At 59.2% G+C, this 12,898-nt stretch overlaps 1 protein-coding gene across 6 annotated transcripts; it reads left to right on the plus strand.

The window, feature by feature from the left end:
- The first annotated feature begins 484 nt into the window (after positions 1-484).
- Positions 485-11,446, plus strand: LOC127466101 (SUMO-activating enzyme subunit 1-like). 6 transcript variants are annotated; one of them, XM_051776711.1, is made up of 11 exons: positions 485-790; positions 1,406-1,517; positions 2,630-2,867; positions 4,800-4,942; positions 5,023-5,122; positions 7,001-7,106; positions 8,505-8,514; positions 8,628-8,762; positions 10,437-10,506; positions 10,608-10,706; positions 10,967-11,446. In XM_051776711.1, exons 1-11 carry the CDS (start codon positions 690-692, stop codon positions 11,056-11,058), a joined length of 1,206 nt encoding a protein of 401 aa, XP_051632671.1. In that variant the 5' UTR covers positions 485-689; the 3' UTR covers positions 11,059-11,446. The 6 variants fall into 6 exon arrangements, with proteins under 6 accessions (XP_051632671.1, XP_051632672.1, XP_051632673.1 ...); XM_051776712.1 differs by lacking the exon at positions 8,505-8,514 and adding an exon at positions 2,362-2,412 and having other exon boundaries at positions 2,694-2,867; positions 8,618-8,762; positions 10,967-11,007; XM_051776713.1 differs by lacking the exon at positions 8,505-8,514 and adding an exon at positions 2,579-2,629 and having other exon boundaries at positions 2,694-2,867; positions 8,618-8,762; positions 10,967-11,007.
- Positions 11,447-12,898: the final 1,452 nt, after the last annotated feature.

Here is a 12,898-nt window from a genome sequence, read left to right on the forward strand (position 1 = left end):
CCCCGAAGGTGACGGCTGTGGCGGGAACGCCCACAGAGCGGGAAGGACGAGTCCATCTGAGCGCGCGGGGAGGGGGGAGTGACGACACGGGCTGTGCCACCCCGCGCACGGGGGAGGCGCTCAGAGCCCCTCGCCGCGGCCTCGTGGGCTCTCACCGAGGTGAAACGTCGGGAAAGGGAAAAGATGGGGGTCGTTTTCTCCTGAGGGGTCTCGGGGGCCCGGGCTGGGTTCGGGGCGTCCCCCCCCCCCCCCGCCGGCAGTGGGGAGGCGGAGCGGCGGCGGGAGCCGCGCGGCGGTTTGCGCGGGCCGCCAGGGGGCGCCACGGGGCGGCTGAGGGGCCGTGAGGGGCTTCGGGGGGTCGTGAGGGGTCTGAGGGACCTTAACGGGGCCTGAGGGGCTTTGGGGGGGTGTCTGAGGGACCTTAATGAGTCCTGAGGGGCTTCGAGGGGTCGTGAGGGGTCTGAGGGACCTTAACGGGTCCTGAGGGGCTTTGGGGGGAGTCTGAGGGGCTTTGAGGTGTCTGAGAGACCTTAAGGGGCTGTGAGGAGCTTTGAGGGGCCGCTTTGAAGGGTTCGAGGGACCTTGAGGGGGCTCTCGGGGGGTCTGAGCGACCTCGAGGGTTCGTGAGGGGGCTTTGAGGGACCGCGAAGGCTCTGAGGGACTGTAAAGGGTCCCGGGGGCTCGCGGCGATGGTGGAGAAGGACGAGTCCGGCCCCGGCGGCATCAGCGAGGAGGAGGCGGCTCAGTACGACCGGCAGATCCGCCTCTGGGGGCTCGAGGCCCAGAAAAGGTCCGTGGGCATGGGGGGGCTCTATAGGGGGCTCTATAGGGGTCGTGGGAGTCTGTGGGGGTCTGGGAGGGGACCTGGGGAGACCGGGGGGGGCTCTGTAGTAGCTGGGAGGGGGTCTGGGGGGGCCTGGGGGGTCCTTACGGGGGCTGGTGGAGCCCTATAGGAGTTGGGGAGGGCTTAATAGGAGCTTGGGGGGGACCCTATAGGGGTCTGGAGGGTCCTTATAGGAGCTGGGGGGACCCTATAGGGATTTGGGGAGGATCTATAGGAGCTCGGGGGGGACCCTATGGGGGTCTGAGGGGTTCTTATAGGAGTTGGTGGAGCCCTATAGGGATTTGGGGAGGATCTATAGGAGCTTGGGGGGGACCCTATAGGGGTCTGGAGGGTTCCTGTAGGGTCCTGGGACATCCTATAGGAGCTGGGGGGGGACCCTATAGGGGTTTGGGGTGTGCCCATAGGAGAGGGGGGAGCCCTATAGGGATTTGGGAAGGATCTATAGGAGCTTGGGGGGGGCCCTATAGGGGTCTGTAGGGTCTCTATAGGAGCCCTCCTGGGGGGTGTGTCATTCCCGAGGTGTTTTCCCACCTTTCCCACCTGTTCCGGGATCCCCCGCAGGTTACGGGCGTCGCGGGTGCTGCTGGTGGGGCTGCGGGGCCTGGGGGCAGAGGTGGCCAAAAACCTCATCCTGGCCGGGGTCAGGGGGGTCACCCTGCTCGACCATCGCCAGGTGAGCGGGGGGCACACCTGGGGGGCACCTGGGGGGGGCATCTGGGGGGCACAGACACACCTGGGGGGCACAGACACACCTGGGGGGCACAGCCTCATCCTGGCCGGGGTCAGGGGGGTCACCCTGCTCGACCATCGCCAGGTGAGCGGGGGGCACACCTGGGGGGCACCTGGGGGGGGCATCTGGGGGGCACAGACACACCTGGGGGGCACAGACACACCTGGGGGGCACAGCCTCATCCTGGCCGGGGTCAGGGGGGTCACCCTGCTCGACCATCGCCAGGTGAGCGGGGGGCACACCTGGGGGGGCATCTGTGGGGCACAGACACACCTGGGCACACCTGGGGGGCACAGACACACCTGGGGGGCACAGGAGGACATCCATGCCCAGTTCCTGATCCCGTTCTGGAATTCTCATCCCTGTGTCCCATCCCATCCCATTCCAGGTATCCCAGGACTGTGGTTCCCAGTTCCTGATCCCATTCCCATTCCAGGTTTCCCAAGAGGACTGTGGTTCCCAGTTCCTGGTCCCAGTTCCTGATCCCATTCCCATTCCAGGTTTCCCAAGAGGACTGTGGTTCCCAGTTCCTGGTCCCAGTTCCTGATCCCATTCCCATTCCAGGTTTCCCAGGACTGTAGTTCCCAGTTCCTGATCCCATTCCCATCCCAGGTATCCCCGGATGACCCCTGTTCCCAGTTCCTGATCCCATTCCCATTCCAGGTGTCCCAGGATGACACCTGTTCCCAGTTCCTGATCCCATTCCCATTCCAGGTGTCCCAGGATGACACCTGTTCCCAGTTCCTGGTCCCAGCTCTGGAATTCCCATCCCTGTGTCCCATTCCAGGTGTCCCAGGATGACTGTGGTTCCCAGTTCCTGATCCCATTCCCACTCCAGGTATCCCCGGATGACCGTGGTTCCCAGTTCCTGTTCCCAGTTCCTGATCCCATTCCCATCCCAGGTATCCCAGGATGCCATCCATGCCCAGTTCTCATTCCCATTCCCATCCCAGGTGTCCCAGGATGCCATCCATGCCCAGTTCCTGATCCCATTCCCATTCCAGGTGTCCCAGGATGACTGTGGTTCCCAGTTCCTGATCCCATTCCCACTCCAGGTGTCCCAGGACGACCCCTGCTCCCAGTTCCTGGTCCCAGTTCCTGATCCCATTCCCATTCCAGGTGTCCCAGGACGACCCCTGCTCCCAGTTCCTGGTCCCGGCGGGCTCTCTGGGCCGCAACGTGGCCGAGGCGTCGCTGGGCCGCGCGCAGAGCCTGAACCCCATGGTGGAGGTGAGGGCCGACCCCGAGAGCGTCGACTGCAAACCACACGACTTCTTCACCCAGTTCGACGCGGTACGGCCCGGGGGGAACGGGGGGGTGGGACTAGGCCAGTCTGGGGGGGGCTGGAACAGTTTGGGGGGGGGTTGGACCAGTTTGGGGGGGGGTTGGAGCAGTTTGGGGGGGCATTGGAGCAGTTTGGGGGGGGTTGGAGCAGTTTGGGGGGGCATTGGAGCAGTTTGGGGGGGGTTGGAGCAGTTTGGGGGGGGACAGGAACAGTTTGGGGGGGGCTGGAACAGTTTGGGGGGGGTTGGACCAGTTTGGGGGGAGGGAGACACGGTACGGCCCGGGGGGACCGGGGGGGGGGCACTGGGCCAGTCTGGGGGGGGCTGGAACAGTTTGGGGGGGGGTTGGACCAGTTTGGGGGGGGACAGGAACAGTTTGGGGGGGGGCTGGAACAGTTTGGGGGGGATTGGACCAGTTTGGGGGGGGCTGGAACAGTTTGGGGGGGATTGGACCAGTTTGGGGGGGGCTGGAACAGTTTGGGGGGGATTGGACCAGTTTGGGGGGGGCTGGAACAGTTTGGGGGGGATTGGACCAGTTTGGGGGGGGCTGGAACAGTTTGGGGGGGATTGGACCAGTTTGGGGGGGACTGGAACAGTTTTGGGGGGGGATTGGAGCAGTTTGGGGGGGGGTTGGACCAGTTTGGGGGGGGACAGGAACAGTTTGGGGGGGGGGCTGGAACAGTTTGGGGGGGATTGGACCAGTTTGGGGGGAGGGAGACGTGGTACGGCCCTGCTGGGACCAGTTTGGGGGGGGACTGGACCAGTTTGAGGGGGGATTGGACCAGTTTGGGCTGGATTGTCCCATTTTGGGGCTGGATTTTCCCATTTTGGGGCTGGATTGTCCCATTTGGGGCAGGATTGTCCCATTTTGGGGCTGGATTTTCCCATTTTTCAGGCAGGACTGTCCCATTTTGGGGCTGGATTTTCCCATTTTGTGGCTGAATTGTCCCATTTGTGGCTGGATTGTCCCATTTTGGGGCAGGATTTTCCCAGTTTGGGGTGAACTTGTCCCATTTTGGGGCTGGATTGTCCCATTTGGGGCAGGATTTTCCCATTTTGGGACAGGATTGCCCCATTTTGTGGTGAAATTGTCCCATTTTGGGGCTGGATTGTCCCATTTTGGGGCTGAATTGTCCCATTTTGGTGCTGGATTGTCCCATTTTGGGGCTGAATTGTCCCACTTTGGGACTGGATTGCCCCAGTTTGGGGCAGGATTGTCCCATTTGGGGCTGGATTGTCCCATTTTGGGGCAGGATTGTCCCATTTGGGGCAGGATTTTCCCATTTTGGGACAGGATTGCCCCATTTTGTGGTGAAATTGTCCCATTTTGGGGCTGGATTGTCCCATTTTGGGGCAGGATTGTCCCATTTGGTGCTGGATTGTCCCATTTTGGTGCTGGATTGTCCCATTTTGTGGCTGGATTGTCCCATTTTGTGGCTGGATTGTCCCATTTTGGGGCAGGATTTTCCCAGTTTGGGGTGAACTTGTCCCATTTTGGGGCTGGATTGTCCCATTTGGGGCAGGATTTTCCCATTTTGGGACAGGATTGCCCCATTTTGTGGTGAAATTGTCCCATTTTGGGGCTGGATTGTCCCATTTTGGGGCTGAATTGTCCCACTTTGGGACTGGATTGCCCCAGTTTGGGGCAGGATTGTCCCATTTGGGGCTGGATTGTCCCATTTTGGGGCAGGATTGTCCCATTTGTGGCTGGATTTTCCCACTTGTGGTTGGATTGTCCCATTTTTCAGGCAGGATTGTCCCATTTGGTGCTGGATTGCCCCATTTTGGGGCAGGATTTTCCCATTTTGGGGTGAGATTACCCCCTTTGGGGCTGGATTGTCCCATTTTGTGGCTGGATTGTCCCCTTTTGGGGCAGGACCGTTGGCCCCCAGTGAGATTTTGGGGGCTCTGCGTGCCTGACCCCCGCAATTCCCGCTCCCAGGTGTGCCTGACGTGCTGCTCCCGGGAGTCCATGGTCAGGATCAACCAGATCTGCCACCAGAGCGGGGTCAAGTTCTTCACCGGGGACGTTTTCGGCTACCACGGCTTCATGTTCGCCGACCTGGGCCACCACGAGTTCGTGGAGTGAGTCTGGGGGATAAAACCGGCCCCAAATCCCGGGATTTGGGGCCACAGTCCCCCATTTCAGGCCCTGCTGTCCCCAGGGAGAAGCCCAAGGTGGCCAAAGGCAGCCCGGGGGTGGAGGATGGACCCGAGGCCAAGCGGGCCCGGCTGGACCCCCCCGAGACCACCATGGTCAAAAAGGTGAGGGGGGGGAGGTTCCTGATGGGATTGGGGGGGGAAAAATGGGATGGGGGAGGTGGGAACGGGGAGAGGGGCACGGGAAATGGGGGGGTGGGCACGGAAAATGGGGGGGTGGGCCCGAAAAATGGGGTGATGGGCTCTAAAAATGGGGGATTTGGCCCTTGAAAATGGGGGGGTGGGCTCTAAAAATGGGGGTTTGGGCTGTAAAAATGGGGGTATGGCTCCTAAAAATGGGGATATGGCACCAAAAATGGGGGTTTGGGCTCCAAAAATGGGGGTTAGACCCCTAAAAAGTGGGATAGAGCTTTAAAAACTGGGATAGAGCCCTAAAAACTGGGATAGACCCATGAAAACTGGGATAGATCCCTAAAAACTGGGATAGACCCCTGAAAACTGGAATAGACCCCTAAAAACTGGGATAGATCCCTAAAAACTGGGAGAGGCCCCTAAAAAATGGGAGAGACCCGTAAAAATTGGGAGAGACTCCTAAAAACTGGGATAGACCCCTAAAAAGTGGGATAGAGCCCTAAAAAGTGGGATAGAGCCCTAAAAACTGGGAGAGACCCCTAAAAACTGGGAGAGACCCCTAAAAACTGGGAGAGACCCCTAAAAACTGGGATAGACCCCTAAAAACTGGGATATGACCCCTAAAACCCGGGATGTGGCCCCGGAAACCCGGATAGCCCCTTAAAGAGCCGCTGGAATTCCCGGCTGGAATTCCCGAGGCAGAGCGGAAACCCCCCCCCCCCTTTGGGCTGAGGGGAGGGGCTGAGCCGGCACATTCCGGCCGGGAATGGCCCCGGAATGGGCCTGGAATGGCCCGGGAATGTCCTGGGAATGTCCCCAGGGCAGCAGCTGTCGGATCCGGCCTCGGATCCGCCGGGAATTCCTGCGGAGAGTTTGGAATTCCAGAGCCCGGGAGGGACGGGCTGGGCCCTGGGGATTGGGGGAATTCCCAGCTCCCTGTCCCTTTGGAAGCAGGAGAATTCCCAGCTCCCTGTTTCTCTGGATTGGGGGAATTCCCAGCTCCCTGTCCCTGTGGATTGGGAGAATTCCCAGCTCCCTGTCCCTGTGGATTGGGAGAGTTCCCAGCTCCCTGTTCCTGTGGATTGGGAGAATTCCCAACTCCCTGTTCCTCTGGATTGGGGGAATTCCCAGCTCCCTGTTCCTGTGGATTGGGAGAATTCCCAGCTCCCTGTTCCTCTGGATTGGGAGAATTCCCAGCTCCCTGTTTCTCTGGATTGGGAGAATTCCCAGCTCCCTGTCCCTCTGGATTGGGAGAATTCCCAGCTCCCTGTCCCTGTGGATTGGGACAATTCCCAGCTCCCTGTCCCTGGGGGTTGGGAGAATTCCCAGCTCCCTGTCCCTGTTTGGGAGAATTCCCAGCTCCCAGTCCCTGTGGAAGCAGGACAATTCCCAACTCCCTGTCCCCATGGACGTGGGAGAATTCCCAGCTCCTTCCCTCATCACCTCCAGGCTTTGCAGCTGCCTCTCCCAAATTCCCAAATTCCCAAATCCCAAACTCCCAAATTCCCAAACTCCCAAATCCCAAATTCCCAAACCCCAAACTCCCAAATCCCAAATTCCCAAACCCCAAACTCCCAAATTCCCAAATTCCCAAATCCCAAACTCCCCAATCCCAAACTCCCCAATCCCAAACTCCCAAATCCCAAGTTCCCAAATCCCAAGTTCCCAAATCCCAAACTCCCAAATCCCAAATTCCCCAATCCCAAACTCCCCAATCCCAAACTCCCCCGGCCGGTCTCTCCCCCGCCCTTCCCGCCCCCAACCCCGACATTCCCAAACTCCCAGGAATTCGGGGCTGATCCCCCTCCCTCCCTCCCTGACCCCCCTGTTTCCCCCCTGTGGCATTCCCAGCGCCTGGAATTCTGTTCCCTGCGGGAAGCCCTGGCCGTGGAGTGGCGCGGGGAGAAGGCGGCGGCCGCGCTGCGCCGGACGGCCCCGGACTACTTCCTGCTCCAAGGTGAATTCCCGGGAAAAAAACCCTCCATTCCCACTTTTCCCACGTCCTGAGGGTGTTTCATCCCCTTCCCGAAATTCCTGTGGGTGGAATTTTGTTCCTGCCCTGGATAATCCGGGTTTGCCCCTGGGAAGAGCTCGGGGTGTTCCCTCGGGAAGGGCCCGGCTTCTTCCTGCTCCGAGGTGAATTCCCGGGAAAAAAACACTCCATTCCCACTTTTCCCACGTCCTGAGGGTGTTTCCTCCCCTTCCCTAAATTCCTGTGAGTGGAATTTTCTTCCCCCCTGGATAATCTGGATTTGCCCCTGGGAAGAGCTCGGGGTGTTCCCTTGGGAAGAGCTCGGGGTGTTCCCTTGGGAAAGGCCTGTCTACTTCCTGCTCCAAGGTGAATTCCCAGGAAAAACCCCCTCCCTTCCCACTTTTCCCACGTCCTGAGGGTGTTTCCTCCCCTTCCCTAAATTCCTGTGAGTGGAATTTTCTTCCCCCCTTGGATAATCTGGATTTGCCCCTGGGAAGAGCTCGGGGTGTTCCCTTGGGAAGAGCTCGGGGTGTTCCCTTGGGAAGGGCCCAACTACTTCCTGCTCCGAGGTGAATTTCCAGGAAAAACCCCCTCCCTTCCCACTTTTCCCACGTCCTGAGGGTGTTTCATCCCCTTCCCTAAATTCCTGTGAGTGGAATTTTCTTCCCCCCTTGGATAATCTGGATTTGCCCCTGGGAAGAGCTCGGGGTGTTCCCTTGGGAAGAGCTCGGGGTGTTCCCTTGGGAAGGGCCCAACTACTTCCTGCTCCGAGGTGAATTCCCGGGAAAAACCCCCTCCCTTCCCACTTTTCCCACGTCCTGAGGGTGTTTCATCCCCTTCCCTAAAATCCTGTGAGTGGAATTTTCTTCCCCCCTTGGATAATCTGGATTTGCCCCTGGGAAGAGCTCAATGTTCCCTCGGGAAGGGTCTGTTTACTTCCTGCTCCGAGGTGAATTCCCGGGAAAAAAACCCTCCATTCCCACTTTTCCCATGTCCTGGGGGTGTTTCATCACCTTCCCTGAAATTCCACGGGATCCGTGTCCCAGGGGCAGTGTTGGTGATCCCAGCGTTCCCATTCCCCCTGTAATTCCCATTTTTCCCTCTGTAATTCCCATTTTCCCTCTGTAATTCCCAGTCCTGCTGACATTCCGCTCGGAGCAGGGCCGTGATCCGTGTCCCAGGGGCAGTGTTGGGGATCCCAGCGTTCCCATTCCCCCTGTAATTCCCATTTTTCCCATTTTTCCCCCAGTTCTCCTGAGGTTCCGCTCGGAGCAGGGCCGGGATCCGTGTCCCAGGGGCAGTGTTGGTGATCCCAGCGTTCCCATTCCCTCTGTAATTCCCATTTTTCCCTCTGTAATTCCCATTTTTCCCATTTTCCCTCAGTTTTGCTCCGGTTCCGCTCGGAGCAGGGCCGGGATCCGTGTCCCGGGGCAGTGTTGGTGATCCCAACGTTCCCATTCCCCCTGTAATTCCCATTTTTCCCATTTTTCCCCCAGTCCTGCTGAGGTTCCGCTCGGAGCAGGGCCGGGATCCGTGTCCCGGGAGCGGCTCCGAGGACTCCGAGCGGCTCCTTCGGCTGCGCCGGGAGGTGTTGGAGGCCCTGGGGGTGGGGCCGCAGCTGCTGCCGGAGCACTTCCACAGGTCAGCCGCCCCAAAATGGCCCCAAATGGCCCCAAAATGGCCCCAAAATGGCCCCAAAGGGTCCCCAAAATGGCCCAAAGTGTCCCCAGAATGTCCTCAAAGGGTGTCCCCAAAGTGTCATCAAAGGGTTCCCAAAGTGTCCCTAAAACGTCCCCAAAGTGTCCCCAAAGGGTCCCTAAAACGTCCCCAAAGTGTCCCCAAAATGTCTTCAGTGTCCCCTGGCCCCAAAGTGTCCCCAAAGGGGGTCCCCAAAGTGTCCTCAGGGTGTCCCCAAAATGTCCCCAAGGTGACCCCAAAGTGTCCCCAAAATGTCCCCAAAGGGTCCCCAAAGGGGGTCCCCAAAGGGTCCCCAAAGGAGTCCCCAAAGTGTCCCCAGAATGTCTTCAGTGTCCCCTGGCCCCAAAGGGTCCCCAAAGGGTCCCCAGGGTGTCCCCAAAGGGTCCCCAAAGGAGGTCCCCAAAGTGTCCCCAGAGTGTCATCAGGGCCACCCTGTCCCCAAAGTGTCCTCAAAATGTCCTCAAAGTGTCCCCTGGCCCCAAAGGGTCCCCAAAGTGTCCCCAGGGTGTCCTCAGGGTGTCCCTAAAGGGGGTCCCCAAAGTGTCCCCAAAGTGTCCTCAGAGTGACATCAAAGTGTCCCCAGAATGTCCCCAAAGTGTCCCCAAAATGTCCCCAGAGTGTCCTCAAAGGTGTCCTCAAGGTGTCCCCAAAGGGTCCCCAAAGTGTCCCCAGGGTGTCATCAGGGCCACCCTGTCCCCAGAATGTCCTCAAAGTGTCCCTAAAATGTTCCCAAAGTGTCCCCAGGGTGTCATCAGGGCCACCCTGTCCCCAGAGTGTCCCCAGGGTGTCATCAGGGCCACCCTGTCCCCAGAGTGTCCCCAGGGTGTCCCCAAAATGACCTCAAAGTGTTCTCAAAGTCCCCCCAAAATGTCCCCCAAAGTGTCCTCAAAGTGTCCCCAGAGCCACCCCCTCCCCAGAGTGTCCCCAGGGTGTCCCCAGGGCCACCCTGTCCCCAAAGTGTCCCCAAGCTGTCCCCAGTGACACCAAGCAGCTTTTTGGGGCCAAACTTTGGCATTTTAGGACCACCTAAACCCCTTTTTTGGGCTGAACCCCCTCGTGTTCTCAGCAGCTCTTTTGGGCCCAAACCTCACAAGTTTATTTTTGGGGGGGGGATGATCCCAATCCCTGAGGGTTCAGGGAAGATCCCAGGCCCCTTTTTGGGGTCAAACCTCATTATTTCAAGAAGCTTTTTGGGGCCAAACCTCAGGATTTTAGGACCACCAAGAAACCCCTTTTTTGGGCTGAAACCTCTTTTATTCTCAGCAGCTCTTTTGGGCCCAAACCTCACGAGTTTTTTTTGGGGGGGGGGATGATCCCAATCCCTGAGGGTTCAGGGAAGATCCCAGGCCCCTTTTTGGGGTCAAACCTCATTATTTCAAGAAGCTTTTTGGGGCCAAACCTCAGGATTTTAGGACCACCAAGAAACCCCTTTTTTGGGCTGAAACCTCTTTTATTCTCAGCAGCTCTTTTGGGCCCAAACCTCACGAGTTTTTTTTGGGGGGGGGATGATCCCAATCCCTGAGGGTTCAGGGAAGATCCCAAGCCCCTTTTTTGGGGTCAAACCCGTCGGTTTTGGGGTTTTTTCCTCACATTTCCCCCTTTTCCCCCCCCCTGCAGCTCCTGCTTCTCGGAGATGGCCCCGGTGTGCGCCGTGGTGGGGGGAGTGCTGGGCCAGGAGGTGGTCAAGGTAGGGGGGTTCTGGGGGGGTTCTGGGGGGGTTTGGGGGGTTCAGGGGCTCCCCTAAATCTGCTGTGACCCCAAATTTGCCCCCCCCCGTGCCCCCCCCAGGCCCTGTCCCAGCGGGACCCCCCCCACAACAACTTCTTCTTCTTCGACGGCCTCAAAGGCAGCGGTGTCGTCGAGTGCCTGGGACCCCCCCTCTGAGGGGTTTTGGGGGCCTGACCCCCCCTCTGAGGGGTCTGGGGTGCCCTGACCCCCCCTCTGAGACGGGAACCCCAAATCTGGGGGGGTTTGGGGGGTCCTGACCCCCCCTCTGAGACAGGAACTCCAAATGTGGGGGGGTTTGGGGGGTCCTGATCCCCTCTCTGAGGGGTTTTGGGGGCCTGACCCCCCCTCTGAGGGGTTTTGGGGGGTGCTGACCCCCCCTCTGAGGGGTCTGGGGTGCCCTGACCCCCCCTCTGAGACAGGAACCCCAAATTTGGGGGGTCCTGACCCCCCCTCTGAGGGACACCCCAAATTTGGGGGGGTCTGGGGTGCCCTGATCCCCCCCTCTAAATGATTTGGGGGGGATTTGGGGTGTCCTGACCCCCCCTCTGAGGGGACTCCCCAAACCTGGGGGGGTTTGGGGGGACTTTGGGGTGTCCTGACCCCCCCCCCCACTGTCCAATCTGGGGGGGTCTGGGGTGCCCTGACCCCCCCTCTGAGGGATTTGTGGGGTCCTGACCCCCCCTCTGAGACGGGAACCCCAAATTTGGGGGGCTTTGGGGTGCCCTGACCCCCCCTCTGAATGATTTTGGGGGACTTTGGGGTGTCCTGACCCCCCCAGTGTCCAATCTGGGGGGGGTTGGGGTGTCCTGACCCCCCCCCAAATGATTTGGGGTGTCCTGACACCCCCCACACCTGAGGGGGGGACCCCAAATTTGGGGGGAGGGGTTTTTTTTTGGGGGGGGGTGTTGGGGTTAATAAAGGTTTTCATAGAAAATAAAGTGGTGGATTTTGGGGCTGGATTTGGGGGGGCAAGGGAGGGAAAGGGGGGGCCCCAAATCACAGAGACCCCCCCAGAGACCCCCCCAAATCACAGAGACCCCCCAAAAACCCCCACAGACCCTCTAAAAACCACTCCCAGACCCCCCCAAATCACACAGACCCCCCCAAAAAACCCCACAGACCCCCCCAAAAACTACCCCCAGACCCCCGAAAAACCACACAGAGACCCCACAGACCCCCCCAAAATCACACAGACCCCCCAAAAAACCCCACAGACCCCCCCAAAAACCCCCAGACCCTCCCAAATCACACAGACCCCCCCAAAAAAAAACCCAAACCCCACAGAGCCCCCCAAAAACCCCACAGAGACCCCACAGACCCCCCCAAATCACACAGACACCCCAAAAACCCCACAGACCCCCCCAAAAAAAACCCCAAAACCCCCCAAAAAACTCCTTAAATTGGTTTTTATTGAAAACAAATGTACAAAAAAACTCCTCACCGACCATTTACAGCCTCCCCTGGACCCCCCCCCGCCCCAAAAAAACACATTTACAGCCCCCCAAAAATGTACAGACCCCCCAAAAAATGTACAGACCCCCCAAAAAATGTACAACCCCCCCCAAAAATGTACAGACCCCCCCAAAATTAAATGTACAGCCCCCTATGTACACCCTATGTACAATGTACAGCCCATATACAGCATGTACAGACCCCTGGGGGGGGACTGGGGGGGCTACGACCCCCCCCCGAGAGATTTGGGGGGGTCTCTGACCCCCCCCTAAAAAATTTGGGGTCCCCCCACCCCAAAAAAGCCCCCCCAAAATTCACCCACCCCCCCAATTTACAGCATTTACAGATCCTTTAGGGGGGGATTTGGGGGGGCTGCACAATTAGGAGGGGGTTGTGACCCCCCCATAAGAGATTTGGGGGGTCTCTGACCCCCCCTAAAAAATTTGGGGCCCCCCCACCCCAAAAAAGCCCCCCCAAAATTCACCCCCCCCCCCCAATTTACAGCATGTACAGACCCCTGGGGGGGGAGGGAAATTGGGGGGCTACGACCCCCCCAACACAACCTGGGGGGCTCCCACCCCCCCCAAACACTGCGGGGGGGTCCCTCCTTGTGCCCCCCCCAAAAAAATCCCCCAAATTTACAGCCCCCCCCCAAAAAAAGCCCCCAAATTTACCCCCCCCCAAATTTACAGCATGTACAGACCCCTGAGGGGGGGGGAGGGAAATTGGGGGGCTGCGACCCCCCCCCAACACAACCTGGGGGGCTCCCACCCCCCCCAAAATCACAGGAGGGGTCCCCCCCTTTGCCCCCCCCCAAATTTCCCGCCCCCCCCCCCCCCAAAAAACCAATAAATTACATAAATAAATAAACCCGGGGGGGCCCCAAAAAGTCCATTTTA

Source organism: Manacus candei, unplaced genomic scaffold, assembly GCF_025592945.1.
Source record: "Manacus candei isolate 608988 ecotype Guabito, Panama unplaced genomic scaffold, ASM2559294v1 h1tg000600l, whole genome shotgun sequence".
Classification (NCBI taxonomy): domain Eukaryota; kingdom Metazoa; phylum Chordata; class Aves; order Passeriformes; family Pipridae; genus Manacus; species Manacus candei.